The following is a 26875-nucleotide window of genomic DNA, read 5'->3' on the forward strand; positions in this document are numbered from 1 at the left end:
GCAACTCCCCAAGGCCACACAGCTGCAGGCAGCAAAAGTGCGACTGTAACCTGATGTGAGCCGCTCCAGAAGCCTGAGACCTGAACCACAACAAGCCACTCACTGTCTCCACCGACCCCCAGATGGACACCCCCCCCCCACCTTTCCCCACCAATGCTGTGCCTTTATTTCACCCTGTGGTGTGACTTTGCACAGGGAGGCTAAATTAGAAGAGAACTTTGAGTCCAGTGTATCATTTACAATACATGTAAGAATCCCTCTCGTACTTTTCCAGGTTCTACTTAAATGCTCCCTTTGATGGGGAACTCACTACCTCACAAAACAGCACATTTTAGGGTTGAGGGCCTCTTGAGAGAAGCAATTCATTTTAAGTTGAGCCCAAATGATTTCCACCATTTGTGTTAGTTCTCGTCCTCCCTTTTCCTGCCCAACGGGGAACAGATCAAATCGCTCTCTCCCAGGACAATGATGTTTCAGATACTCGAGACCAGGCCACGTCTCCCCTTACCCTCTTCTTTCCAGGGGAAGTTTCTAGGTTCCTTTGGTCACCCTTTTGAGATGGTGTCCAGACCTCTCCCCACACTGTTTATACTAACTCAGAGGTGGGGGACATCCTGCCCACAAGCCATATAAAACCCACAAAGTCATTTGGCCTTGCCCTGCTAAGGCAACCGCAGGTGGAACTCAAAATTCAATAAATCTAGGAGCTTTTTTCATAGCAACATCTATATATATAAAAGGCTAATATGCAAAGTGTCCCCTTGGGAGCTCAACCAGGAGACCAGGGGTTCGATCACTTGCTATGATGTGCGCTGACCACCAGGGGGCGGCACAGAATGAAGGAAGGCTCCAACTGGCAGCCAAAGGCTCCGATTGGCCCTGATCACCGGCTAGGCCTAGGGACCCTACCCGTGCATGAATTTCGTGCACCGAGCCTCTAGTAAATTTATATTAAGTGAATTATATTAAGGACCCTTGGCAGAAAAAAGGTTCCCCACCCCTGCTCTAACCTATCAAATCCCCTTAGAATGAGTGCAATGTAACATGTAACGGCTACATTCTCCTGTCTTCTCCCTGGGTTTCATGGGCCATGCGCCTGAATGCTTCCAGGCTTCACCCCGGTGTCCTGAAAGGAAACGGGCACCCTTTGCAAGCGCTAATGTGGAGGGATGGCATGTTTACTCTAATGACCACCGGAGTCTCCCTGAAATTCCACTGCAATCCAAACAGCCAGAGACCCCGAGTTCACGTCATGTCCCGGTCACCTTGGGAGGTCCTGAGGGCAGGCCCTGCGCCGGAGCCACCCGCGCAGCCCGGCACCCGCAGGTGCTACAAGTCTTTGTCCCACTTTCCCAGGGATCCCTTCCCAGAGGGACAACCTGGACACTTCCTTCCTTAAAGCGAAGAGATAGGGCGCCCTCTCCCTGTGCTGCCCCAGGGAGTTTCATCTCAGCGAGGGGGCCTCTCACAGACTCGCATGGTCCCCGAGGAACCTGCTTTCCTCCCTGTAACTTAGGACGCGTGCCCGGTGCCTATGTGGGCCTCTCGGGGAGCGAGAAGGCAGGATCACAGCTCTCCTGACCACACTCTCTGAGGACCACGGGGCAGTCTGCTCAGACAGTGTCCTGACCCCCGACCCCCAGCTCCCACCCAGACCATGCGAGCCCCTTCCCTGTCAAGCTCTCATCCCCCAGGCCTTCTCCTGAGCCCTTGATATAACCCCTTGGAACCTCAGCAATTTCATCTGTGCAGGCTGCTGGGCAGGTGAGAAGTGTGCATTGCGTGAGTGCAGCCAGCCCAGTGCCCGGCACGTCATAGGAAGCGGTATCAACCCACTTCCTTCCTCCTGGCCTCCTCCCACCGTCCGCTGCCTGCAGGGAACACGTCAGAACCCCAGACTGTCAGGTCACCTGAGGCTCAGAGAGACCGGGTAACCTGTCTGAACACACACAGCACCCAGTGGCAGAGCCCACCCTCCAGCACAGGGTCCCCGAATCCCAGACCTGCCCTTTGCCCTCTCAATGGAGGCTGGATCAACAGTCAGGCGAGGAAGCAGCCAGGGGAATCTCAACCTCACACTTCCTGGTCCCACAGTCCTTGTTAATATCAATATTGATACCGACAACAGGAACAGCTGCCATTTGTTGAGCCCTTACTAGGCACCAATGAAGTTAATAACGGTGACAACAGCCATCACACTTGCAATGATGCCAGCGACCATCTGCTCGGGGCCAGTACTACCCTGAGCCCTTCCCACGGGTCAGCGCCCTTCTTCCTCGCCACGGCCTATAAGGTGGCTCTTGGGGCCCACATGCTCCGGCGCTGAGATCCCCCAAGTTTCACAAGGGGATCAGGCTGTGTCACAGCCCAAAGTCTCTCCCATTCACGTTTCCAGGGGGCACCTGAATGGGGGACACAAAGGCCACAAAGAGCCCCACTTCCGTTTGGGTCCATTGTGCCACCAAATGAGCTACAAATGTGCGTGTGTGTGTGTGTGTGTGTGTGTGTGTGTGTGTGTGTGTGTTTGGGGGGCGGGGGAGAGCGCGGTTTCAAAGTGGTTTGGGGTTTCAGAATTGCAGACAATTGCTTATTGCCATTTGACACACAAGGCAACTGAGGCCCAGAGAGGCTAAGTAATGTGCTGAGAGTCTCAGCGCAGAGGTTCCAACATGGTTGGTTTACTCTGGAGCCAGGCTGGGCCACCACGCTGTATGTTATAAACGTGTTGTAGTCAGTGTGCCTGGGGGGGCGTGCGCAGGTTGATTCGTGATTTATAATCGGGGAACCCAAGGCTGGGGAGCCCACATGCCTTGTCCAAGGACCGGGCTGCCCTTGGCTCTGCCCTGGAAACAGTGGCCGCTGGAAGCGAGGGGCAGGAAACACAGATGGCAGCCCAGGGGTTCCTTCCCTCCCACCTGCCCAGGGGGCCTGGGGAGGGGGGAGAAGGCCCCCCACCCCCGCCTTGGAACAGGCCTTCCCTTCAGGCTCCCAGCGCCGCCCCCCCCCCCCCCCAAGCTGGGCCTCATCTGCAGGAATAAACACCATCAAAGGCATGTTTAGTCTTTAGCTGGGATTTACAATGTGCCGGGAAAGAAAAAATAAATCATTCATTCCAACTTGGGCGATAGGGTGGCGCCAGAACTTCCCCAGAAAAGCCAGAAAATTTCCCTTGCCTTCCAGAGAGGAGGTGGGCCAAGGGGAGGGGGCTGGGACCAGGGGAAGGGGGATGTCGAGCCTGGGGGTGGTGAAGGAGGCAAAGAAGGGGACAGAGTCTAGCCTGGAGTCAGGAGAGGCGATCCTCCCCCCAAGCCCTGTTCTGGAGCCGGGGACGCCTCCACAGTGTAGCTCCTGGTGGTGAGCCAAGCAGAGACTATACCATCCTGTGGGCAGGCGGCGTGGTGTCGGGGGAGGCATGGGCCTGAGCCAGAGGAAGCGGAGGGAAATCTCCACTCTGACACCTCCAACCTGTGGGTGACCGTGACCAAAGGTCACTTTGCTTTTCTGGGCCTTGGTTTCCTGAAGTGGAAAATGCTTGCAAAACTGAAGCGTGTGTCGAGTTATGAAGTCAGCTCCTGGCGTGTGGTTGGTGCCCATCTATGGGCACCACCTTTATTACTGTGAGATGGGGAAACACACAGGGGTGAGAAGGTGGACTGCCCGGCACCCGACAGAGCTGACTAGCTTCTGAGTCATAGGAACCACCTCACTGGAGCCCAGTTCTGATCTACCCTGATGATAACGTGCAACTGACTGGGTCCCAGAAAAGCCCTAGGGACTGATCCCCAAACCCTGTCTCTGGAAAAGGACATTCCCTGCCCTAAGCATTTGCCTATGTGGTGGCCAAGCAAGCTTCCTGTCATCTGCTGAAACTGTTTCCCCTTTTCCCTTGACCGCCAGGAAGCTCCGTGTCCAAGTTAGCCCTCCGTTACATGAGCATCTCATCCCCTGGCTTCAGGCAGAATGGTCTTCCTCTCTCTCAGTGTGCATTCTGATTGCTCCAATTTGGTTTTCTGTAGGAAGTCAGGGCCAGTCCTCCTGGCAAACAGGCTGGGTGTGGATTGTAAATAAGTAAAGCAGGTTTAGGTAGGAACCACCACAGTGAGAAATTTCACCCGCGTGAACCCAGAAGCCAGGTTGCTGGGGTTTGGATCTCAGCTCTGCCATTTACTAGCTGTGTGACCTTTGGCCAAGTTGCTTAACCTCTCTGTGCCTCAGCTTCCATATGTGCACACGAGGGTTTTCATATCCATGACCTCAGAGGATTTCTGTGAGGACCGAATAGTAAATGCAGTCAGTACACAACATTCAGTTCCAGGTGTTTCCTAAGTGTTAGCTACTGACGGTGTCATGTTTTCTCACTTCCTTCTAAGAGGGATTGGAGGTAACTTGACCTTCAAATGGTAAAATGCAGGAGCCCTCATGGCTGCCGGCTCTGCACCTGCTCAGAGGACCAGACCTGTAGCACTGGAGGAAGGCAGGCCCCGGCCCAGCTGGGCCACGGTGAACTCCTCCAGGAGTCCGGGAGCCTGAGCGCTCCCTGCTCTGGCCGTTGACCTGCTGGCTGCCCTCACGCGCTCACCTGTAGGACAGGGCTCTCACACTTGGGGAAGCGTGGTGGGGATCAGTGGAAGAATGAATGTAAAGTGGCCAACACTGCCCCAGCATATGGGTTGTGCTGACCCGATGTAGGGATGGTGGAGGCTACTGTTACTATTGCTGACATTGCTATCGCGATTAATCTCTCTGAGCATCTGCTTTCCTGTCTGACAACCTAACACTTACTGTACAGAGCTGCTGTGAGGAGATACTATGTGTGTAAAGCTTCTAGAAGTTACCATGTGCACATAGTAGGTCTTCCTTAAGTAACTGTGATTATCACAATTGACTGGTTCATCCAGCAGCCATTCCCAGCTCCTTGTGTCCCTGTCTTTAGAGTCGGAAAGCCAGATACGTTCTCAGCCACCCTGAACGCCAGGGGTGCCTTTGTAACGCAATCTGGGGCACGTTTTTAGGGGCCTTGCTCTTCTTCCCCTTGATCTGACCACAGCAGCATGAGACGGGGCTGTGGCAGCCACCGTGGGACCACAAGGTGAGTGGCATGCTGTGGAAAAGCCACCACAATGAGGATGCTGAAGAGACAGCCAGGACCACGGTCCCTGACCTTCCACGCTTGACTGCTGGCTACATGCACCAGTGTCCTTAGATCTGAAGCACAGTAAGTCTAACATTCTCGTCCACAAAGCTGCGCACCTTCCCTCTGGCACAGGCCTGGGGTTTTTATTGACAGCCTCCTCCCTGGGCCTCACCTGTGGGTGAGGGGCATGGGTTTAACAGTTGCTAAGGAGCCTTCACATTAATGAAAACGTTTACTGAGTCCTTACCATGCCAAGCACTAACATAATCTCACAGAACCCTCCCAACTACCCAAAGAGTTAGATTTCATTATTGTCCCCAGTTTGCAGAGGGTGAACCAGGCAGAGAGAGGCGAGCGGCTGGCGCACAGTGGCTACAGGCCTGGAACGGGGAGGGGTGGAGTGGGATCCTGGTCCAAGGGAGACTCTGCCCACAGACCCCGCCTTCCAGGCCAAGGGTCCACGGTGTGACCACGGGGAGGCTGCCTGTACCCAGGGGGCTCGTCTGGGACAGCTGAGGCTTCATCTCCCCCCACCCGCCCGGGCGGATCCCCCACGCGGCCGGCCAATGCCGGCTGGGCACGGGACGGAGGAGTGCGTACCTTGTCCATGTTGAAATAGAAGAGGACGCCAGCAGCCACCTGGGCGATGAGGATCAGGAGGAGGAAGATGAAGTACTGGGAACACAGAGCCGGTAGGTTAGCTGGAAGCCCTCACCAGGTCCCCCCTCAGGTGCTCCCCACCCAGCCTGAGCCGCGCAGGGCTCAGGGCAGGACAGGCAGAGGGGGGCTACTCACCAGCCCCAGCAGGCAGCGGACCTCGTTCACGGCGCCGATGCAGCCCAGGAAGCCCATGAGCATGGTGACGGCCCCCACGCCGATGAAGATGTAGGCGCCCACGCTGAGCGAGGTGGAGGAGGCCTCTGGGGATGGGAGGGAGGGTGTGCCATCAGGCCGGCTGTCTCGCCCTCATGAAGTACAGAATCAGGGGCAGGGCCCGAAGGTCCAGGACCTTCCTTGGAGTCAGGGTGCTGGGTCAGCCCCCCAGCAAGGAACCTGCTCCTCGCCCCCTTTGGAAGCTGCCTGGATGTGCCTCCCCCAATCTACCCTAACCCCATCCCTGCTTCACTTGATCTCAGCACTGACCAGGAGTGAGAAGACGACCTTTTGCTAATCTCGCTTGCTCCTGTCTGCAGCCCCACAAGAATGAGAGCTCCAGGAGGGCAGGGACTCAGGTTTGTTCCTGCTGAACCCCCAGATCCCGAGCCGTGTCTGGCACAGCAACAGGATGAGTGAGTAGCTGCTGAAGTAACGAACCGCGGACTGGCAGGTCCTGCTGGGGCCACGGACACCACTGCCTGCCTTCCTCCTCGCCCATAGATAGGACTAAAGACCTGCCTCTCCAGCCCACTCCCTGTGCCTCCTGGGCTTCACACGCCACCTCCAACTCTGACATCACTCAGCACAGCCGCTTCCAGCCAAGGAAACGGAACCAGAGGCTCAGAGAGCTGCACCAGCACAGACCAGAGCTGGGATTGGAAATGTGCAGACCTCCAAGGCCGCTCTTTCCACCAATGCACGGGGCACATGTCCTGGCACAGGTGTGGCGCTTGCTCATTCCTTCAGCCAACACGTGTTTACCAGGTGCTCACCACCTGCCAGACCCTGTGCTGGCTGCTGGGGATGCAGAGTCAGGCGGCAGAGGTACCCCACACCCAGGAGCTGACATTATGTGGGGCGGGGAGTGGGGACAACAAGAAAACAATACAATCTTCTGGCTGCATAAAGGGCCATGGAGGTGCTAAGCTGGCTAACGTGGAGAACTATGGAGCAGGGAGTGGGTTGCATGAGGAAGGCTGGTCTGAGCAGGTGATGTTTGAGCTGAGATGAGAAAGGAGAGGTCAGTCAATTCAAGACCTCAAGGGAAGGGAAAAGCATTCCAGGCAGTGGGAACAGCAGGTGCAAAGGCCTGAGGAAGGAGTAAGCTCGATGCGTTTGAAGAATGGAAAGAAGGGGAGAAAGAAGGGACCAGCGTGAGAGAGGAGTATGACAGGCAATGGCAAGAGTCCCTCGCCAGGGCCATGGACAGACAGAGCCTGCCCCTGTGGGTGGAGATGGGCAGTTCTGTGCAGGCATTTCCCAAGAAGCCCAACAGATCACACAGGGCAGAGCGCATGTCCACCTCTGGCCTGTAGGATGGGGTACCCTCTAGCCTGAGGCTGGGACACACCAGGAGGCCAGGGTAAATGTGCCCCTACAGGCAGGGGCTGAGGGCTCACTCCCAGGAGGCAGCTGGGAGCAGAGGCTGGAGACCACACTAGCGATCAGAGGAACTTCCTAGGGATATGGATTCCTGGGTGCCGCACAAGACCGCCTGGAGTCTGCATGTGTGATGTGCCTCCATAGGACTGGGGCACAGTCAGGGCCGGCCCAGGGAGAACACAGCCTACCCCTGGGGGACCTGGGAGGCCGTGAGGGGTTAGCGCCCTTAAGGAATAACCACACAGCTGGAGTGTGGGTGGGGGGAGGGCCTGGTCCAGCTCCACTTCCTGTTGGCAGACAGAATGTTCTGGAACTCAGGATGAGCCTGGCCCGCCCACCCCACGCTCAGGGTGCCAGGGCAGGGCTGCCTCTGTCTGGCTCCTCACAGGCCTCCAGGAATCCGGGCAGGGCTCTGCTGGGTGAGGGTGGGGCTTCCTCTGGTTCCAGGCCCTCGCCGCCCTGGCCCTGGGCAATCTCCATGGGCAGCAGGAGCCCACAAATTTCACTTTTCCTGAACTTCCTGGGCTTGGGTTCTGACAGGTCCTCCCAGCAATGACAACTCCTAGAACAAAGGACCTGGCACTGCCTGGTGTGTGGCAGCCCAGCAAGGCCCTTTATCCATCATCCTGCTTCCCTTCCACCACAGCCCCGGGAGGGCAGGCTCACATCCTGATTGGTCCCTAAGGGCCCGAGGCCCAGAGAGGCTGAGAGGCGGCCGAGGTGGCCAGCAGGCCAGGCCCAGGGCTGAGACCCCAGCTCCGGCTCTGCCGCTGAGAGGCAGCTGAGCCTCTGGATCTTGGTTTCTCAGATACCAGCCCCTGTCCTCACCCAGGTCTCAGGCCGGCCCCTATCTGACAACTGACTGAGGAAGGGACCTGTGACTATTCCAGGGTGACCCATCCGCTGTGTGTGGCAGAAACACCTTGATCTTACTGGGCCAGGCAGGTACCAGCGAGGGAGAGGGAAGTGGCCGAACCCAAAGGGACTGGGCACCACGAGGAGGGAGCTCTAATCCCAGCGCCGCTGCCCACAGCCTCTGGGCACTTGGCCGGCACGTCCCTGACTGAGCCGAGTCCTTATGGAAGCACATCGAAAGGCAGGCTCCGGGCGGTCTTGTGGCGGACCCCTTGCCCTGGCCTCTATTCCTTTCTCCGTAAAAAGGAACAAAGCCCTACTTCCTAAAGACGTTATAAGGATTAGAGGGTATTATTAATGTTATTCTTTAACAATTACAATTATTATAACTAATGTTACAATTGTTATAAATATTAATCTTTAACAATCACCTAGGAGTTTTCTAAACTCTTTTTGAATATTAACTCATTTAATTTCTCACCATCACCTTACGAGGTACATTCTATTACTTCTATTTTACAGACAAAGAGGCTCAGAGAGGTGAAGTAATGTACCCAGGATCACAGAGCTCACAGGCAGCAGAGCCGGGATTGGAACCAGAGGAGCCTGTATCCAGAACCTGCACTCTTACCCCTGTGCTTGCTTCCGCTCACTGTGTGAGCCCGTGGTGTCCGCAGAACTACAGGGGATCAGGAAGTGGGGGCTCAGGAGCCATGCCACCTGGCTCACATCCGGCTCTCCACCCTCTGGCCGTGTGCCCTCAGATAAGTTACTTCCCTCCCTGTGCTTCAGTTTCCTCCACTGTAAAACGTGGATACAAATGCAGGGAGGATTCGATGAGGTAAGAGAAGCGCTGTGTCACGCAGCCTGCGCATAGTAGGTCAGGAGCCCTGGGTTCCCGGCTCCCATCCTTACTTGCTATGTGACTCTGAGCAAGTCGTTTTCCCCTTGCCAAGCTTCAGTCTACCCAAGGGTACAGTGACTGGGCTAGCCGATCAGATGGGTGTTTCTGAACCCTGGCTGCCTGGGGAAACACCTGGGGAGCTTTGTAAAAACCACGGTGCTCCAGGCCACACCCTTGGGGTGGGTCCCAGGCCTGGTATTGGTAAAACACACAGTGTGCATCCAGGAGCCTCTAAAGCAGTGGTTCTCAACCTGTGGGTCACGACCCCTTTGGCGGTCGAACGACCCTTTCACGGGGGTTGCCTAAGACCACCCTGCATATCAGATATTTACATTATGATTCATAACAGTAGCAGCATTACAGTTATGAAGTAGCAACGAAAATAATTTTATGGTTGGGTCACAACATGAGGAACTGTATTTAAAAAAGGGCCAGAAGGTTGAGAACCACTGCTCTAAAGTCTGGCCAGCTTGAGATTCTCAGACTTGAACAGGGAGGAGGCAGGAGGAGGCAGGAGGAGGCAGGGGGGAGTAGCGAGCAGTCCCTGGAGCCTTGGGGCGGGGTAAAAAGGGCAGAAATGAGCAGGCTGGGCCTCAAGACTTTGCCCTGTGGCACATTGCCCACTGGGTGTGGGTTATGGCCCAGGAAGTAGTGAGTCTGGACTTAGTCAAGGCCAAGGAGGATGGGTCCCCTCCTGGGAGGGCATGGGAGTGTGAGCACCCAGCTGAGACAGGAAACCCGGGTCCTAGCCCCAAAATAGGGGAACAGTCTGCTGCCCCCCCAGTAGGAGGGAAGACTGACAGCCCCAGGTCGAATCTGATGTGGCTGGCGGGTGGATCACCCTTGCTCCCGTCACGGTCTGAGGGGAGAAGGCTCAGCCCCCCGGGGCCACGGTGACAGGTGTGCCCCTCCATCACCCATCCCAGCCCGGTTCTGTTTTATTCAAATCAAGCAGCTGTCGTGGGCCTGAGTCCAAACCTGCTACCTCCACAGCTGCTTGGAGGGGAAGTGAGCCAAGGATGACACACTCACTGATGGGAGTGGCATCACTGTGCTACTTGGGGCCATGTGCTCGGCTTCCCTCCCACCACAGGTGTCTATGAGAGGTCAGTGCAGCAAGCCTGGTGGGCTTCCTGGAGGAGACTGCGAGTAGACTGGGAATGGCTCTTATCATCTTGGGCGTCTTTCTTCCTGCTTCTAAATAGTGAAAGAGGGGGCTTCCGTGTTGTGGCTCTCTCACCATGTGCAGCATTTAGGACCAAAGCTCTCAGAGCTCAAGCCCCACACCTATCACTCATAAGCTGCGTGAACTTGAGCAAGGGACGTGAGTCCTTTGGACCTCATTCCTTCATTTTTGAGGCAGGGATAGCACAGTTCCTACCTCGCAGAGCTGTTGTGGGATTAAGACAACTGATCTATGCAACATGCTTAGGCCTGTGAGCACGAACAACAGAAGTGGCAGCTGGTACCTTCCTCCTCAGTGCACGTGCCCGGCCCACCTAGGCAGTGCCAGGGATGCAGCAGGCACCTCATCAACACCCAACAACCTGCCATTCCTGGCTTTCCTACGTCTCTCTGAGCTGGGAAGGGGAGGGACTGCTGCCCACACTTGGCTGAACAGGCCAGTGGAGAATGTAAGAGGCTTTCTCAAGGTCAGGGCTGAGGGAAGGGCCCAGGATGGGAGAACAAGCCTCCCCACCTCCCAGTGTTCTCCAGACAACAGCTGCTTTGTCTGGGGAGGGAGAGAAAATTCCTTCCGGAACCCCCGCAGCAGCCAGTCAGCGGCAGGACTGGGCAGGGCCAGAGGTCAGCTGGGAAAGTGACCAGCAGCTCTGGAGCTGAAGTCCTTGTGGACCAGCCCTGCCTGCGCCTGGCCCTCCCTTCCAGGGCCGGCAGGGCAGGGGCAGTGAGGGCTCCTTACGCAGGACAGAGATGAAACTGCTCCTGTCGGCCAGGATCCACACCCCGAAGCCCAGGATCACTCCGCCTAGGATCTGGAAGAAGAAGAAGAAGAAGGGGGCGGTTAATGCGGGGACTGAGAGCAGGTGGGGGAGAGAACCCTGCCCAGCTGTCCCTGTAGCCCAGGCCAGGGGGATACAGGGGGGCCACCGCCATCCTTGCCCAACCCAGGATGTCAAAGTGGCCTCAGGCCCCGAACCCCAAATCCCAGTGAACCCAGCAATCCAGATAGCAGGACCATGGTGGGGAGTCCCTCCTGCCTCCAGTCTCCCCATGACTGTGTGAGGAGCACAGCCTCCTGCCAGGGTGCCCTCTGACTTATCTCCTCGCCCTTTTCCACACTCAGCGCTCATCCTCTCCACTCCAGCCCAGCTAGGGGGCTGGGAGTCTCCCAAACAAGCCAGGCTCTGGGGAGGACCCCCATGAACTTGAACTCATTAAAACCCACCTTGTCCTTCAGAGCTTGGCTCCAAGGCCTCCTTCCGCAGGAGCCTCCTGACTCCCCCGGGCAGATTTAGGGGCTCCTGTGGCAACCACTGTGGGACCCTTCAAATAGGCATTCCACTGGGTTTAACTACCATGCGTGACTCTCTGGTTAGACTGCGCGCCCCCGGAGGGCAGGGCAAGGTTGCACGCAGTGTGTACCTGCACCAGGGGCTGAGGGCTCAGGAAATAAATGAGTCCATGAACCCAACTGTGAATGCAGGAGTAGAAAGGCAAAGGAATGAAGCATGGCAGGCGTGGGCACAGGCCCAGGCCCAGGAATTTCCTGCCTCTCCCCTCACCAGGGCAGTCCCACAACCTGAGCCCACCTCCCAGATGGAACCCCCCAAGCCAGTTAAGGCGGGGAAGTGCCTACAGTCTGGACAAAACTATAGGTTCTCTGGGTGGGAAGCTGCATCACCCCTTATGACTGCCCTTGACCTGGGGCCTGGCCTGGGCCCACCTAGGGATAACCCATCGCCCACCTTTACCACTGGCCCTGGGTTCCCACCTCAGCCATCACCCCCTAGCCCTGGGCACAAGATCAGCAGCTGCCCCTAAAGCCCTCAGCCTGGGGTTAGCATCCCAGCCCGGGTTTGGTTAGCCCTGCTCCACTGTCACTGAGGACCAGAGCTGGGACCCTGAGGAAGGCAAATGGGCATTTGCTCCAGGTGTTAAAAATTAAGGCGACACCAAAAGACTCACCAAGATAAATAAGAGTTTACAGCAAGTATTTAAAAACAAAATTAATGCAAAAAATCCATGATGAGCAAAATAGTTCTAAATGAAAACTGTCTCAGTATTACTGATTTTTCCTTTTAAAAATATTTTTATTGATTTTTAGAAAGAGAAAGGGAGAGGGAGAGAGACATTGGTGTGAGAGAGAAATACCCATCAGTTGCCTCCTTCTGCAATGCCCTGCCAGGGATTGAGCCTGCAACCCAGGCATGTGCCCTGACTTGCTGGAATCAAACCAGCAACCTTTCGGTGCATTGGACAACACCCAACAAACTGAGCCACGCCAGCCGGGGCCGATTTTTCCTTTTGACGAGGAGTGGGCCCCCAATGTGGCGTAGCACGGCACTGTTTCTGATCCGGAAGTGAGCACCTCACTCGCCCCACCCTAGTCCAGGCCCCTTAAAGACAGCAGCAGGTGATGATCATGGAGATGAAGGCAGATGACCACCCCGCATTGTTCCCCAGTCTCCCAGCAGCTCACTCGTCCCTCTTCTCTCCTTGGCAGATGGGCCCTGTTATTGTTTTCCTTTTACAGGTGGGGATACTGAGGCCCTGACCTTGCTCAAGGTCATCCAATTCATCCACCAGGGGCTCAAAGCCAGGTCTGACTGTTAGGCTGGGTCAGATGGTGGCACCTCAGCTACAGGGATAATTGGGGTCTGTCCTGGGCTTTAGCCCAGAAAGCCAGTCTCGGTGGAGGGAGGTGCGGGGGAGGAGAAGGTACCCTCATGTGGGGGTGCCTCAGACTGCACAGCTTACTGGGACGAAGGAGAAGGGGCTTTACAGAACCTGGCAGTTAGGTTCCCAAAGACTCCTGAATCCCTGCCCTCCCCACCCCAAACCTCACAGCACAGCTGGGCAAGCACCCCAGTCAGGCCCAACATCTGTTCCTGTCACCTCAAACCCACGAGGGAGAGGGAGACCCTGCCTCACCCACCTCCCGCACTCACCGGGCAGGGCAGGGTGGGGAGAGCCACCCTTCCAAAGAGGGATGAGAGGCGGGGCAGAAAATTCCCTCAGGGCAATTGTAATCCCAAACAGAGCAAATCCCAGACTGCCCACTAAGCTCCTGGCTCTCCTAGAGAAACCCCGGGCCAGTCCCCGTGCGGCTCTGTCAGCTTCTCTGCAGGTCCGATGACTGCAGCCTGACCCGCAGGTATGGCAGGTCAGCCACCAGGTCCTGCTCCAGCCAGAAAGGAGGCCAGGCCAGGTGGCTGACCAGAATGGGGGAGGCACCACGGTACCCCCTCTCTCTGAGAACCAAGTCTGGGGCCCCGGGACACACCCCACATGAACCCCCTCCCCAGCTCTACCACAATCTGCCCCCCTCCCCAGGGCTGGGCCAGAACCCTGATAGTCAGTATTCTTCCTCCAGCAGCCTCAGGGTTCTCTGATGTCAGAAAAGCTGATGGGGCAATTTATGAGGAGTCTGGGTCAGGAAGGTGTAGGCAAAAACATACATGCACGTGTCCACGTGTGCATGTGAGAGCATACACGGCAGCCAGAGCAATAGTTCCAAACCACAAGTCCGACCACGTGACTGCTTCCCACTGTGCATCAAACGAAGATCAGAATCGCTCTGGGAAGCCTGCGGGCTGTGCCCTGGAGAGGCAGCCCCTGTCCTGTTCCCCGCTGGCCTCAGTTCCTGCTGCTGCGACCCTCTCTCCCCAGCCACACGGAGCTCCAGGAAGTTCTGCTGAGGTCAAGCGCCTTATCGGCTCTCCTAGGGCCACATCCTTCCTTCCCAGAACCTACAACTGCGATTTCATCACCCGTTTGGGTAAGTCTGTCTGGAGCCCACCACCGCCCGGGACATAAGCCCCATGACCGGCTCTGCTGCTGGTTAGTGTGTACCTGGCACCCCCACAGGGTGTGAGTACACAGAGGTGTCAAATACAGCTGGTGGACAAGTGAACAGCAAGCACACACTGTTGCCTCCAGCTCTCCTTTCCTCTGTAATAGACGCTTCCCTCCCCACCACACCCCCACATCCTGAGGGGCCATGCTGGCCCCAGCACACAGGGAGTTAACAGCTGACTCCCGCCAGCCCCCTGGAGTAGCTGGGAGGGAGCCAAGCCCCAAGAGCAGCCCCAGGCTCTGGCCAGAGAGAATTTTCCAGTCGCTGGCTGCATAGGGCTGCCTAGTAGAACAGGAAAGGACAGTCGGCCAAAACCATCAAGCCCGAGGCCTCTCGCTGCAAAGTCTCTACCCTCCCTCCTCCTGCATGGGGAGCGGGGGTCTACAGCCCTGAACCCCAAGCAGCGTCACTATCTTTAGGATATAGTCTAGACCCCTCTCTCCTGTCCCTAGACCCCTCCACCCCGTCCCCCACTGGCCCTAGAAACCAGGGAGCCTCCTGCCTGCTAGGGAAGGCTTGGCTCCAGCTGCTTGGGCAGCTGCTTTCCACAGACCTGGCCAGCCAGGAGGGCCGGACTGCCAAGCTGGGGAAGCCCAGGTGCCCAGGCCCTGCCCGGGTGGCTCCCAGGCCTGGCTGCCATCAGTGAAGGGCTCAGCGTGGTGCTCAGGAGGGAGGGGGGCTGGAGCCAGGGTGGTCCATATGCATGTGCATGTACATGTGTGACATGTGTGAGCTTACATATGCCAGGAACTCACTTGTAAGTATCTGTGTGTTGAGTTCAAGTTATAAAGAGGAATTTAGATTGATTCTTTATTTTCTAAACTTTCCGTAATCCTAGGTAACTTGTAATATAAAGCAATTTCCCCCCCACAAATAATTCATATCTATTTAGAACATTTGAAAAATGCAGAGGCACAAAGAATAAACCCCAAATTCCCAGGAATCCAACATTAACATTCAGAGGTATTTTTTTCTTCTCTTAAAAATATGCATGCATGTGTATAATTTTTAAAAATAAAATTGGTTCATAAGAAACATCCTATTGCAGAACCTGATTTTAACAGCATGGGATGAACGAGCATGGAAAGGCTGCAGCCCCCAGCACTAGTCCGGGCTGTGAAGGCCCCTCTAGGTCACTCTCACCCCCATCCCATCACACACACATCATACACACGTTCTCATGCACATATTCTCTCTCCCTCACACACTCACGCATATACACTCCTACTCATACACCCTCACACATTCATATACTCTCTCTCACACACACCTACTCATACTCTCTCACACACACATACACACCTACTCATACACTCTCTCTCACACAACACACACATACACACTCATACACCCTCTCACACACTCATATTCATACACTCTCTCACACACATACTCATACACTCACACACACACACAAATACTACTCATACACTCTCACATACATACTCATACACTCTCTCACATACCTACTCATATACCCTCTCTCACACAACACACACACACACACACACACACACACACACCCCATCATCCTGGCAACTCCAAGGCAGAGGAGTCAGTCGGCGCCAGACCAGCAAAGAGAATCAAGGCCCCAGAAAAACCAGGTCCAGATGTGCATGGAGCTCACATCTGGGCGTCCCCTGGCTCAGGGACCTGGTGATGCCTGCCAGGTTGGGTCTGGGGAGAGGGAACTGTGCCTCCCCCTGGCCCAGAGCCCAGCCCCCTCACACCCTCTGGGATTCAGGGCACAGCCCCCACACACCCTCCAGGACTCAGGGCACAGCCCCCACACACCCTCCAGGACTCAGGGCACAGCCCCCTCACACCCTCTGGGACTCAGGGCACAGCACCCACACACCTTCAGGGACTCAGGGCACAGCACCCACACACCCTCCAGGACTCAGGGCACAGCGCCCACACACCCTCCAGGACTCAGGGCACAGCCCCCTCACACCCTCTGGGACTCAGGGCACAGCCTCCACACACCCTCAGGGACTCAGGGCACAGCCTCCACACACCCTCCGGGACTCAGGGCACAGCCCCCTCACACCCTCAGGGACTCAGGGCACAGCACCCACACACCCTCAGGGACTTAGGGCACAGCCTCCACACACCCTCAGGGACTCAGGGCACAGCCTCCACACACCCTCAGGGACTCAGGGCACAGCACCCACACACCCTCAGGGACTCAGGGCACAGCCGCCACACACCCTCCGGGACTCAGGGCACAGCCTCCACACACCCTCAGGGACTCAGGGCACAGCCTCCACACACCCTCCGGGACTCAGGGCACAGCCTCCACACACCCTCAGGGACTCAGGGCACAGCACCCACACACCCTCAGGGACTCAGGGCACAGCCACCACACACCCTCCGGGACTCAGGGCACAGCCTCCACACACCCTCAGGGACTCAGGGCACAGCCCCCTCACACCCTCAGGGACTCAGGGCACAGCCCCCACACACCCTCCGGGACTCAGGGCACAGCCTCCACACACCCTCAGGGACTCAGGGCACAGCACCCACACACCCTCAGGGACTCAGGGCACAGCCTCCACACACCCTCCGGGACTCAGGGCACAGCCTCCACACACCCTCAGGGACTCAGGGCACAGCCTCCACACACCCTCCGGGACTCAGGGCACAGCCTCCACACACCCTCCAGGACTCAGGGCACAGCCCCCTCACACCCTCAGGGACTCAGGGCACAGCCTCCACACACCCTCCGGGACTCAGGGCACAGCCCCCTCACACCCTCAGGGACTCAGGGCACAGCCTCCACACACCCTCCAGGACTCAGGGCACAGCCCCCTCACACCCTCAGGGACTCAGGGCACAGCCTCCACACACCCTCAGGGACTCAGGGCACAGCCCCCTCACACCCTCAGGGACTCAGGGCACAGCACCCACACACCCTCAGGGACTCAGGGCACAGCCCCCTCACACCCTCAGGGGCTCAGGGCACAGCCCCCTCACACCCTCAGGGGCTCAGGGCACAGCCCCCTCACACCCTCTGGGACTCAGGGCACAGCCTCGACACACCCTCAGGGACTCAGGGCACAGCCCACACACACCCTCTGGGACTCAGGGCACAGCCCCCTCACACCCTCCAGGACTCAGGGCAGCCTCCACACACCTTCAGGGACTCAGGGCACAGCCCCCTCACACCCTCAGGGACTCAGGGCACAGCCCACACACACCCTCTGGGACTCAGGGCACAGCCTCCACACACCCTCAGGGACTCAGGGCACAGCCTTCACACACCCTCAGGGACTCAGGGCACAGCCCCCTCACACCCTCAGGGACTCAGGGCACAACCTTCACACACCCTCAGGGACTCAGGGCACAGCCCCCACACACCCTCAGGGACTCAGGGCACAGCCTTCACACACCCTCAGGGACTCAGGGCACAGCCCCCACACACCCTCAGGGACTCAGGGCACAGCCCCCACACACCCTCAGGGACTCAGGGCACAGCCTTCACAGTGCAGGTGGGAGCGTGGTGAGGGCAGCTGAGGCCAGAACTGAAACAGGCAAGTTCTCAGAGGGGCAGAGGAAGGTGGTGGGTCAGGGTAGGACAAGAAGGATCCAGAGACACCCCCTCACGCACAGTTCCCTGATGACAAGGATTTAGGCGATGCCCAGAGGGCTTCCTTCCCCTACACCAGGCTCCAGCCCTGGCAGCCTGGTCTGGCCTCAGTACCCCAGGAGAGGGGAACGCTGGGCCAGGAGTCCAGGGCTCTGCATGGAGCCAGCTGGGCATGCCAGGAATCTCCTTCTCACCCGAGCCGGTTCCACTTGGAATGGTCTGCCCTCAGCCCGCACCTACCACACCCACCACCATCCCCAGGCCTGGTAGCTCCGCAGGGTCTCAGGGTGGGATGCACCAGGGATCAGAGTCCTGTTGGAGACAGCCAAGCAGGGCTGGCCATACTTACAAAGAAGAGCAAGTTGAAGAGGAAGAGGAAGTATTTGGTGACTTTGATGCAGGCTGACCCCATCCTGCCGGCCCTGGAGCTCCCTGTGGAGAGAGAAGGCAGGTAGGTCAGTAGCGGGTGGGGCTGGGTGGGGCAGGAGGGAGAGAGAACCAATGCTAGTAGGCACCGACCATCTGCTGGCCCCAAATCCTCACAACAACCCAGGAGGTAGTACTAATATGAGGTCCCGTTTTACGGCACCTTGAGGCCCAGAGAGGTTAGATGACGGGTCCAAAGCCACACAGCTGGGAGGTATGGTCCTGAGTAGTCTCGGCTGTTAGATGCTTGGCAGTCAGGGTCTGGGTCAGCCACTCTGCTGGGGCCAGGCCTGGAGGGAAATTATAGAGGAGAACCTCAGGGTCTGAGACTTGCCCAGATGGGCTCATGGAAGTCCAGGAAGTTAGTGAGTGGCTGCTGGACACCCAGAGGGTGAGACCTGTGGCTTGTCCCACACATTTTCAGATCCTCTCTGACACAGCTCATGCTTCTGAACAACACACACCACGCTTCGGCACGCTGGGACCCTTTACTCAGGACCCCAGGCCAGGGCAGGACTGGGACGGAAGGGGGAAGCTGCAAGCTGGCTGCCCCTGTGCCCTCCCCTAGGCCAGACAACCCAGGAATGGCAACAGCCAGCTCTCAGGCCCTGAGGGGTGAAGGGAACCAGAGCCAGGCGGTTAGGGCTGGGACAGCTGGCCAGGGCAGCTGCAAGGCTAGAGCCAGGCTGGGGGTGGGGGAAGCAGGCACCAGACGCAGCCATGTTCCCACCACCCTATGAAAGCGGGGGTGGGGGGTGGGGGGAAACAGAGCAGAGAGAATAGGGGCCCGGAGGCCCCAGGTGCGGGGTTCACCCCTTCCTGCTCTTGCAGGGTGAAGGGCATCCGAAGTCATGGGAATCTCCCCTGTCCATGCGGAGGTCCCTCATGTGCTCTGGACATAATAACAATCTTCCATCATCCCTGCCAAGTAGACGCTCAGCTTCCACTTCATACTTCCAGGGACAGGGGCAGGGGGGCAAGGGGAGGGCTCACGGCCGCCCAGGGGCCCAGCTGAGGTTCCTAACACCCCTGTCTTTAGCTAGCTGCCTTTCTAGGGGTCAGATTTGGGCCCATGAAGCAAAGCCACCCGAAGAAGGGAAAAGGCTGCCTGGCTGGTGGGGAGCGCCCCGTCACAATTGTCATGGAAACAAAGTCTGAGCCAAGACGTAGGGGGTTCAAGTGCTACATGGGGAAACTAGACTAAATGGCTCTTCCAAGCCACGGGGGTCCAAGGTCTGGGTCTGAGAAATGCAAAGAGGCAGTGACTTAGGAACCATGAAAATCCAGCCTTAGCAACTCTGCCTGGGACCTCCCCAAGACCCCGAGGGAAGAAAACAGGCCCGCCACCCCCGTGTCAGGAGACACAGAGATCTGAGAGTAGGCCTGCCGGGGGCCGGTCCGCATACAGGAGAGCTACTGTTTTCCACTGGCCCCTCCCAGCACAGCGCCTGACACGCCACAGGCACTTCACAAACTTGCAGGGAACAAAGAGCCAGCAAGGAAAGATCCTCCCATGGAGGGAGGCATGCTTGTCTTTCCTCCCAGGACCGGCCTGCCCGCCTGGGTTTTCTCCCAGTAAATGACACGTGATGCCCGCCCCACCGGCTGACACAGGCCCAGCCAAACGGCCTGTAGATAAAATAGTCAGAATTTCACCAAAAGGACTTTTCAGTAACCACGTCCCAGGGTTGAGGGGCCCAGAGGCACGAGCTGGTGCCAGTTGGTTCTTGTGAAACTGGAGACGTTTGGAAACAGCCCTTTGGCAACTGCAGCGGCCTCGGAGCCTGGGAAGGGAGTTTGTATACTTTCCGGCTCCCACATCCTCCTCTCGGGCCAGGTGTCCAGGCAGCTTTTAAAAATTTTTTGCTAATGTTTTTTCTTTTCCATTGATTTCAGAGAGAGAAAGGGAGGGGGAAGCACTAGAAAACATGAATGATTTGAGAGAATCATTGATCAGAGGCCTCCTGCACACCCCACACTGGATATCAAGCCTGCAACCCAGGCATGTGCCCTGACCGGTAATCAAACCGGGACCTCCTGGTTCATGGGTTGACACAACCACTGAGCCACACCGGCCGGGCTGGGATGGGGCAGCTTTTAGACAAGAGTGAATACCAGGCCTGCCCAGTAAGCAGGAATGGCAGCCTGTGAACAGCCATTGGCCTCAGTCATCCTTTTAATCCTCAGAACCTGCCCAGAAGGTGGGAAGGCGAGGAGGGGATTCCTATCCTGGGGAGGGGGTGGGACAGGCTCAGGGAGGTGCAGTCACTTGCCCAAGTCACACAGCTCCTTAAGCAGCCCGAGACCTTCCCACCATGAAACCCTGTCTGCAGGGAGTGGTTGCCACTGTGTCTGGGGTGGCTGGGATTCCGTTGACCAGGCAGGTGGCAAGGACCAAGGTAACTGACTGCTCAAAGGCGCTCTGGTTTGGTGGGCAAGGAGGAGGCAGAGGCTGCTGGGCTGGCATCCCCAATACTCCGGCCCCCAGATCACTTTATTGGTCTCTTGGTCACTCACACAAACTGTACCAAGCGTTGGGCAAAGCCTTTCAACATCCTACAATCAAACTAAGGCACAGAGCACAGGGGGGTAAAAGAGCGTGTCCAGTTACCAGCATGTGGACCGGCCAAGGCAGAACCCAGGCCGCTGAGCCCTTGGGCCGCCCCCTCCTCTTCAGGAGGCAGCTGGCTGGGTTTAGATGCTGGAGCTGGAGCCAGGCAGCCCCATGACTGGCGGGCAGCTTGGCCAACCGGGGTAGGTGCAGAGGCTCCCTGGGAATCGCCTGAGAGAGGAGAAGGTGCTGAGAACCAGAGTCTGGGGTGGGTGGCTCCTGGGCTCGTGGGCCAAGATCCAGGATGCAAAGTCTTTCTGCCTAGACATTTCCCTTTAAGCCACAGGGAGCAGGGCTCTCCACACCCGAGAGGAGGTGTGTGGATCCATGAAGGGCAGGGGGTCAGCGCAGGCTGGGAACACACCCAGGTTGCCCCACGATGGCGTGTGGCATCAACTTTAGGGAGCCCACCACCACCACCAGGCCCCAAGGAGAGTCCAAAGTTGGAATCAGAGGGCTTAGATTCCATTCTAGCTCCACCTGCTCATGCTGAGGGTCTGAGCCTCAGGCTCCTCATTCACAGATATGAATAAGGGCTAGAGTAGGACAGAGGGTGGCCTGCCCGGCCTGTAGATCAAATCCAGCCCATCCTTATGTTTGTATGGCTTGCAAAGTAAGAACAGATTTTACATTTTTAAATAGTTGGGGGAAAATAAAAAGAAGAGTATTGGTAACACATGAAGTTGAAATGTCGGTGTCCATAAATAAAGTGGGTTGGCACATGGCCACACCCTCTAGTGTGTCTCGGAGGCTGCTATGGCGCTGTGGGGGCAGGGCAGCTGCGGCAGACCCTCGGGCCATAGAGCCCAACACATTTACCGCCCGGCCCCTTATGGGAAAAGTTTGCCGGTCCCTGGTGTAGGGGAGCAAATGGTGGTGACACAGGATCCCCGGACACGGTGCAAATCCCGGCTCTGCCAGTCCATGGCCACAGGGAAAGGACTTCCGGGGCCTCGTTCTCTTCACCTGTAGAGTGGGGCTCCCAGCTGAAGCCCCTGTTATAAAGACGGGGAGGTCACACCTGGCAGTCAGGACTCCTGAGCGGAGCTGGCTAGGCCTCTATATTGGGACTTCTGGGAGAAGTGAGGGTGAGCGTCTCATTTGCATATGAAATTCAACAGAGAGCCTCTCCCGGTGTTATGCTTCCTTGTATACACTTTCTATAAACACTGGAGGGTCTGCCCACGCTTTCCTATGAGGATGTTTGACAGCCACAAAACAAGCACCTTTTATCTGGAAAATTCCAGAACAGTCACTGACAGCTGTGTGAGCAGTAGGAGGAAGAAGGTACTAATTTTATGTTAGGCTTTATAGCGGGTAAATGGACCATTTCTAAGCATCTATCATTTAAATTGACCATATATATAGTTTTATGCCAAATCAGTTTGTACAGTGAAATTACTATGCTAATATGTTATTAACACCTACTCATCCTTCAGTCTCACCTCAGACACCCACCTCCTCCAGGAGCCCTCCTACGCCAGCCAGCCCTACCACCACTGCCACGGCCACCCCTCCCCGGGAACCAGCACTCGTTGGTTAGGGGTGTGCCCTCTCTGCTCCCTTCCAGTAGCACTGGGTGCTGGAGCTGTTTCCAGAACAGGCTCTGGCATCAGACTGCCTGGGTTCGAATGGGATCCTATCACCTCTTAGCTGTGTGACTTTGACAAAGAAATTAACCTCTCTGAGCCTCACCTTACTCATCTGTGAAAAGAGGAAAATGAAATCTATTTGGCAGATTTGCTCAGACGATGTGGGTAAAGTATCTGGCATGAGGTAGGCTTTCAATAAATGGAGGTTACTATTCCAACTCAGAATGCTGTACAGTAATTTTCTACTCACTTGTCCATCTCCCCTAGGGGTTGTGGGACCTTGAGGGGAAAGACAATGTATTGTTTATGAGAACAAAGTAGGCTCCCAGAAAATGTTGCCAATGGGAGCATGGGGGGATCGAGGGCTAGCAGGATGGAGTGTGGATAGAGGGAGGGATGGATGGATGGATGGATGGATGGATGATGGATGGATAGAGGGAGGGAGGGAGGAGGGAGGGAGGGAGGGATACAGGGATGGATGGATGGAGAGGTGAAAGGGAGGGGAAAGAACTTCCACTTCGAATACCAGGACTTTCAAGTATTCAACCGCCTGAAAGGGGGTGAGACCCACTGGCCCTGGGTCAGCTGAGACTCTCTTTTCAGGCCTCTTCTGTCCTCACCTAAGGGATGAGTGGGGGTTGTGTAGGGTGAGCACCCAGGGCCAGCTCTGAAAGTCAGACCCACTCCCAAGGCTCCCTTGCCTTCCCCGGAGCCCCTGCACCTGTAGAGGAGGAGGCTTGGTTTGTCCCTCAGCTGAGGAGGAGGAGGAGCCTTCCACCCTGACCCTAGAACCTGGATGTCCCCCCCTAGCCTTGGGGACACTGGGTGGGGCCTGCAGCATGGTACCTCGAGGCCCAGAGTCAGGAGGTGCGGGCGGGCGGAGGCCTGCTCTGATGGCTCACTCAGTAGGAAACCTAGCACAGGTGACTGTCCCCACTGTCACCCTCCCACTCACACGCCCACCCCACCCTCCTCACCTGTGAAATGACAGGACCAGAGCAGTGTTGCTGGAGTAGTTCCTCCGAATACGAGTCCTAGGAGATCCCTGTTAAGAACAAAAAGTTTTGCTGTCACCAAGTTTGTGAAGCAACAGTTCTCTCCTAGAGTCACCCATATTAGGCTGTTAAGGACTCCACACTTAGCAGCCGCGATAAACACCGCTGACTTAAAACCATTGTTGACTTAATAGCCCTTACCACCAGGTGGAACACATCCTGGTCAGCTCTTGAGGTCCCTGGGGGGCCGGTGCTCCAGGATTCTAAGTACCCTCTCCCTTCAGAGGAGTGGCCGAGATGGCCCTTCCATCCTCCAGCTGAACACCTAAGAGCCTCAGGCAGGTCTCTGCCTCCTCCTCACCTCCCACAGCCCAATCCAGGGCCCCTCTCGGCCCCACGCCTCACCTCCCCCTGGACCAGGACAGTTCCCTGGCTGGTCACGGGTTCCACTCCTGCCCTTCCCAATCCGTTATCCACCCCCCAGGAAGGGCTTTGCAAAATGCAGGCCAGACCTTGCCGCTCCCCAACCCTGCAACCCTGCAACCCTGCAACGGTGATACAGCCGAGAGGTTTGCTATAACATCCGTGCTCTGTGTGGCCTCCGGAGCCCTGCCTGGTGTACCCTGCCCACCTCTGTCCTCTGCACCGCCCCCTTCCCTCCCATACACACGTTCATTCCTCGGGCCATAAAGGCCATGCTTTCCTGTTGTTCCAGTAGAGCAGGCCCTTGTCCACCGCAGGCCCTTGACCGGCCTCTTCTCCCATGACCACTCCTCCCCCAAAACCCCAGGCTGGCTCCTAACCTCCTTGTAGGCTGAGCTCTCTCCTCCCAGAGGCCTTCCCTGAACACCTCATCTACTCACGGGGCCTCACCCCCAGCTGCACATCAGAACCAAAACATGCCAATGCCGGCCCCCCCTCCCTAGCCCACCAAGTCATCAAGATCTTGGGGGAACTCCCCCAGTGACTGTCCAGAGCAGCAGCTTTGACACGTGGCCCTGTCACACGCCCTGTTTCGCTGCATTTGTTCTCTTGGTTCACTACTGTGTCTGCAGCCCCCATTAGAGTCTGGCTCCTAGAGGGGAGGGGCTGGGTCTGTCTTATTCACCCGATACCTCAGAGCCTAGGACAGTGCCCAGTACACAGCAAGCACTTAGTATGTATTTGCAGGAAAGGAAACGGGGGCCGGGCAGCCTGGAGAGGTCAGGAAAGGTTTCTTAGAGAAGATAAGACAAACCGACTTTGAAACTGCAGATGGAGGTTTCTAGTCCTTAGAAATGAAGTGGCTGGCTTGGGCGGGGGGAGGGGCCGGAGGGGGTTGCTTCCCATAAGAGTGGGATTTTAATCTCCTTTGGGTCAGAAAAGCCAGTGGAAGCTGTGAACTGTCTCCCAAGAAAGATGCGCGCAGTGGGGCAGGCAGATGTGTCATCTGGCCAGGGGGTCACTAAGCAGGGAGAGCCAGGAGGTACACACTTGCCTTTTGTCTGGAGCAGTGGCCCGCAGTCATGGCTGCACTCAGGAATTACCCTGGCAGCTCTGAAACTGGCCGGTGCCTGAGACCCCTCCCAGAGATGCTGATATAATTGGTCCAGGATTTTTTAAAGCTTTCCTGGGCACTCTAATGTGTGAGATCCACTGCCGTAGGCCCCATCCCCAGCATGGCCCGGTCCCTCTGCTGGGAGTGGGATGCAGGCAGGCCTGGGATCCCAGTGCAGCAGAGCCTGGCCAGGGAGAATTCCCACAAAGCTCCCGCACCCCTGCTCCATCCTTGACTTCCTCAGGAGGCACAGCCCCCTGAGTCACGAACTCCAGAGCAATGTCCGCTCTGTGGGTGAAGACCTTTCAGATCAGTGCATTTTTCAAAGGGGGCCGGAGGGAGCAAGAGCCTGCAGGTCACACAGTAAAATCAGGGCTGAGCACATGGTAGGGGCCTGGGAGAGTCTGGGTCCAGAGCTCTTCTCCCTCCATCGGCGGCCCTGTCCCAGCTCACCAGGCCTTCGGCATAGGAAGGTATGAGAACTGACCTCAGTCACATGGTGACCCTTGGTTCCCTCCCTGGACCTATCATACATCAGCCACAAAGCCCTGGGAGTCACTGCAGACCTACCTCCTTATCAGTGAATGGGGATCCCAAACCCGCCCACCCACACTGGTGTGACGGTGACCTGCTATCAGGCTAGCACCCGGGAGGGCTCAGACCATGCTGGCACCCTAGCCCACTCCTTCTCTCCCTGCCTGAAATGCCAAATCGGCTGCGTCTTACCAGCTGTGTGGCCTTGGGCAACCACTTCACCACTGTGCCTCAGCTTTCCCACCTATAAAATGGACTTAATAATGGGTTATGATGAGACTGACATGAATTAGTACCTGAAAAGTTCCTGGCACCCAGTAAATGTCAAATAAATGCTACCAATTACAATGATGACGACTAGTCTCCGGAAGCTGTTCGTGTCCACCAACAGTCTGAAAGCCCTCGGAGGGGCTTGACCAGCCTCCAGATGTGTGCCCAGCCTGGAGGGCTCCGTGCCAGAGGGTGACTGACGCTGCTCTGAGGCATGGGGTTGGGGGTGAAGTTAAACAGGGCTGGGCTGGGCCGCCTAGGGAAGGAGGGCCTCTGCCCTCACAGGGGAGGGGCCTCTGTCTCTGAGCCTCTGGCTGTGCCTAGGGGCCTGTCTCAGGCCTGGAGGTCCAGCCAGTCTGGTGAGTTGGACAACTGATCCCGTGGGAGCCCGGGCTGCCTCCTTGGGCAGAAAGTGGAGGGAGAGAGCCTGGCCTGGCCGCTCCGCTTGGAAGCCCACCTGTGTGCGGGCACTCCACCTGCAAGCCTGTTCCTGGCCACCCGGCTCTCCGGTGCCTGGACTTTGTCTCGATCACCCATGCAGAGGCTGGTCACAGGTGGCTGTGTTTGTTTTCACATGTGACAGGTGATGTGTTTCCTGAAAACATGGCTGACTCCAGGGACTGGCTTTTTGAACTCTTCACTATCTTATTTTTCAGCCTCTGATCTTGGGTGTGTGTGTGTGTGGGGGGGGGGGGGGGGTTGTTGTTGTTGTTGCTGTTGTTGTTAAAACAAAAGGAGAAAAACAAAAGTAAAAGGCTGTTACTCTGGGAAACAGAAAAATCGTGAGGCCACCAGCATGATTAGGATCTCAAGTTTCCTCCAAGACCTGGGTGTGAGTCCCAGCTCTGCTTCCTACTAGCTGGGTTGTGACCTTGAGCAAGGGAGTTATTAAACCTCCCAGAGCCCAACGTCTCATCTCTAACACAGGGACACTAGCAGGACCCCTGTCTCGTAGGATTGTTGGGGGACTGAGATAAGGTGCGTAAAGAGCTTTGGGGAAACTGTCAGTTGCTCAATATAAGTGAGCAAATCCCACCGCCGCCGCCATCATGGCTTGGAAGAAACATACTCAGATCAGACCCTCCCAGGAATCATGGGATTTCAGAGCCCCAAGGACTCCTTTCTTCTTAC

The 26875-nt window shown here is 56.8% G+C and overlaps 1 protein-coding gene across 2 annotated transcripts in view; it reads right to left on the bottom strand.

The window, feature by feature from the left end:
- The window catches only part of CD82 (CD82 molecule), a 55471-nt gene that overhangs the window by 10664 nt on the left and 17932 nt on the right, over positions 1-26875 (bottom strand). The window contains exons 2-7 of one of the 2 annotated variants that reach the window (XM_036326118.1): positions 23386-23453; positions 18369-18495; positions 18129-18211; positions 11074-11146; positions 5930-6054; positions 5735-5809 (exon numbers count right to left, since the gene is read on the bottom strand). In XM_036326118.1, coding sequence (XP_036182011.1) covers positions 5735-5809; positions 5930-6054; positions 11074-11146; positions 18129-18191 — 336 coding nt within the window. In that variant the 5' untranslated portion in view covers positions 18192-18211; positions 18369-18495; positions 23386-23453. The remainder of the gene's footprint in view (positions 1-5734; positions 5810-5929; positions 6055-11073; positions 11147-18128; positions 18212-18368; positions 18496-23385; positions 23454-26875) is intronic. The other variant, XM_036326117.1, reaches the window with a different exon arrangement.

Source organism: Myotis myotis, unplaced genomic scaffold, assembly GCF_014108235.1.
Source record: "Myotis myotis isolate mMyoMyo1 unplaced genomic scaffold, mMyoMyo1.p scaffold_m19_p_10, whole genome shotgun sequence".
Taxonomy (NCBI): Eukaryota; Metazoa; Chordata; class Mammalia; order Chiroptera; family Vespertilionidae; genus Myotis; species Myotis myotis.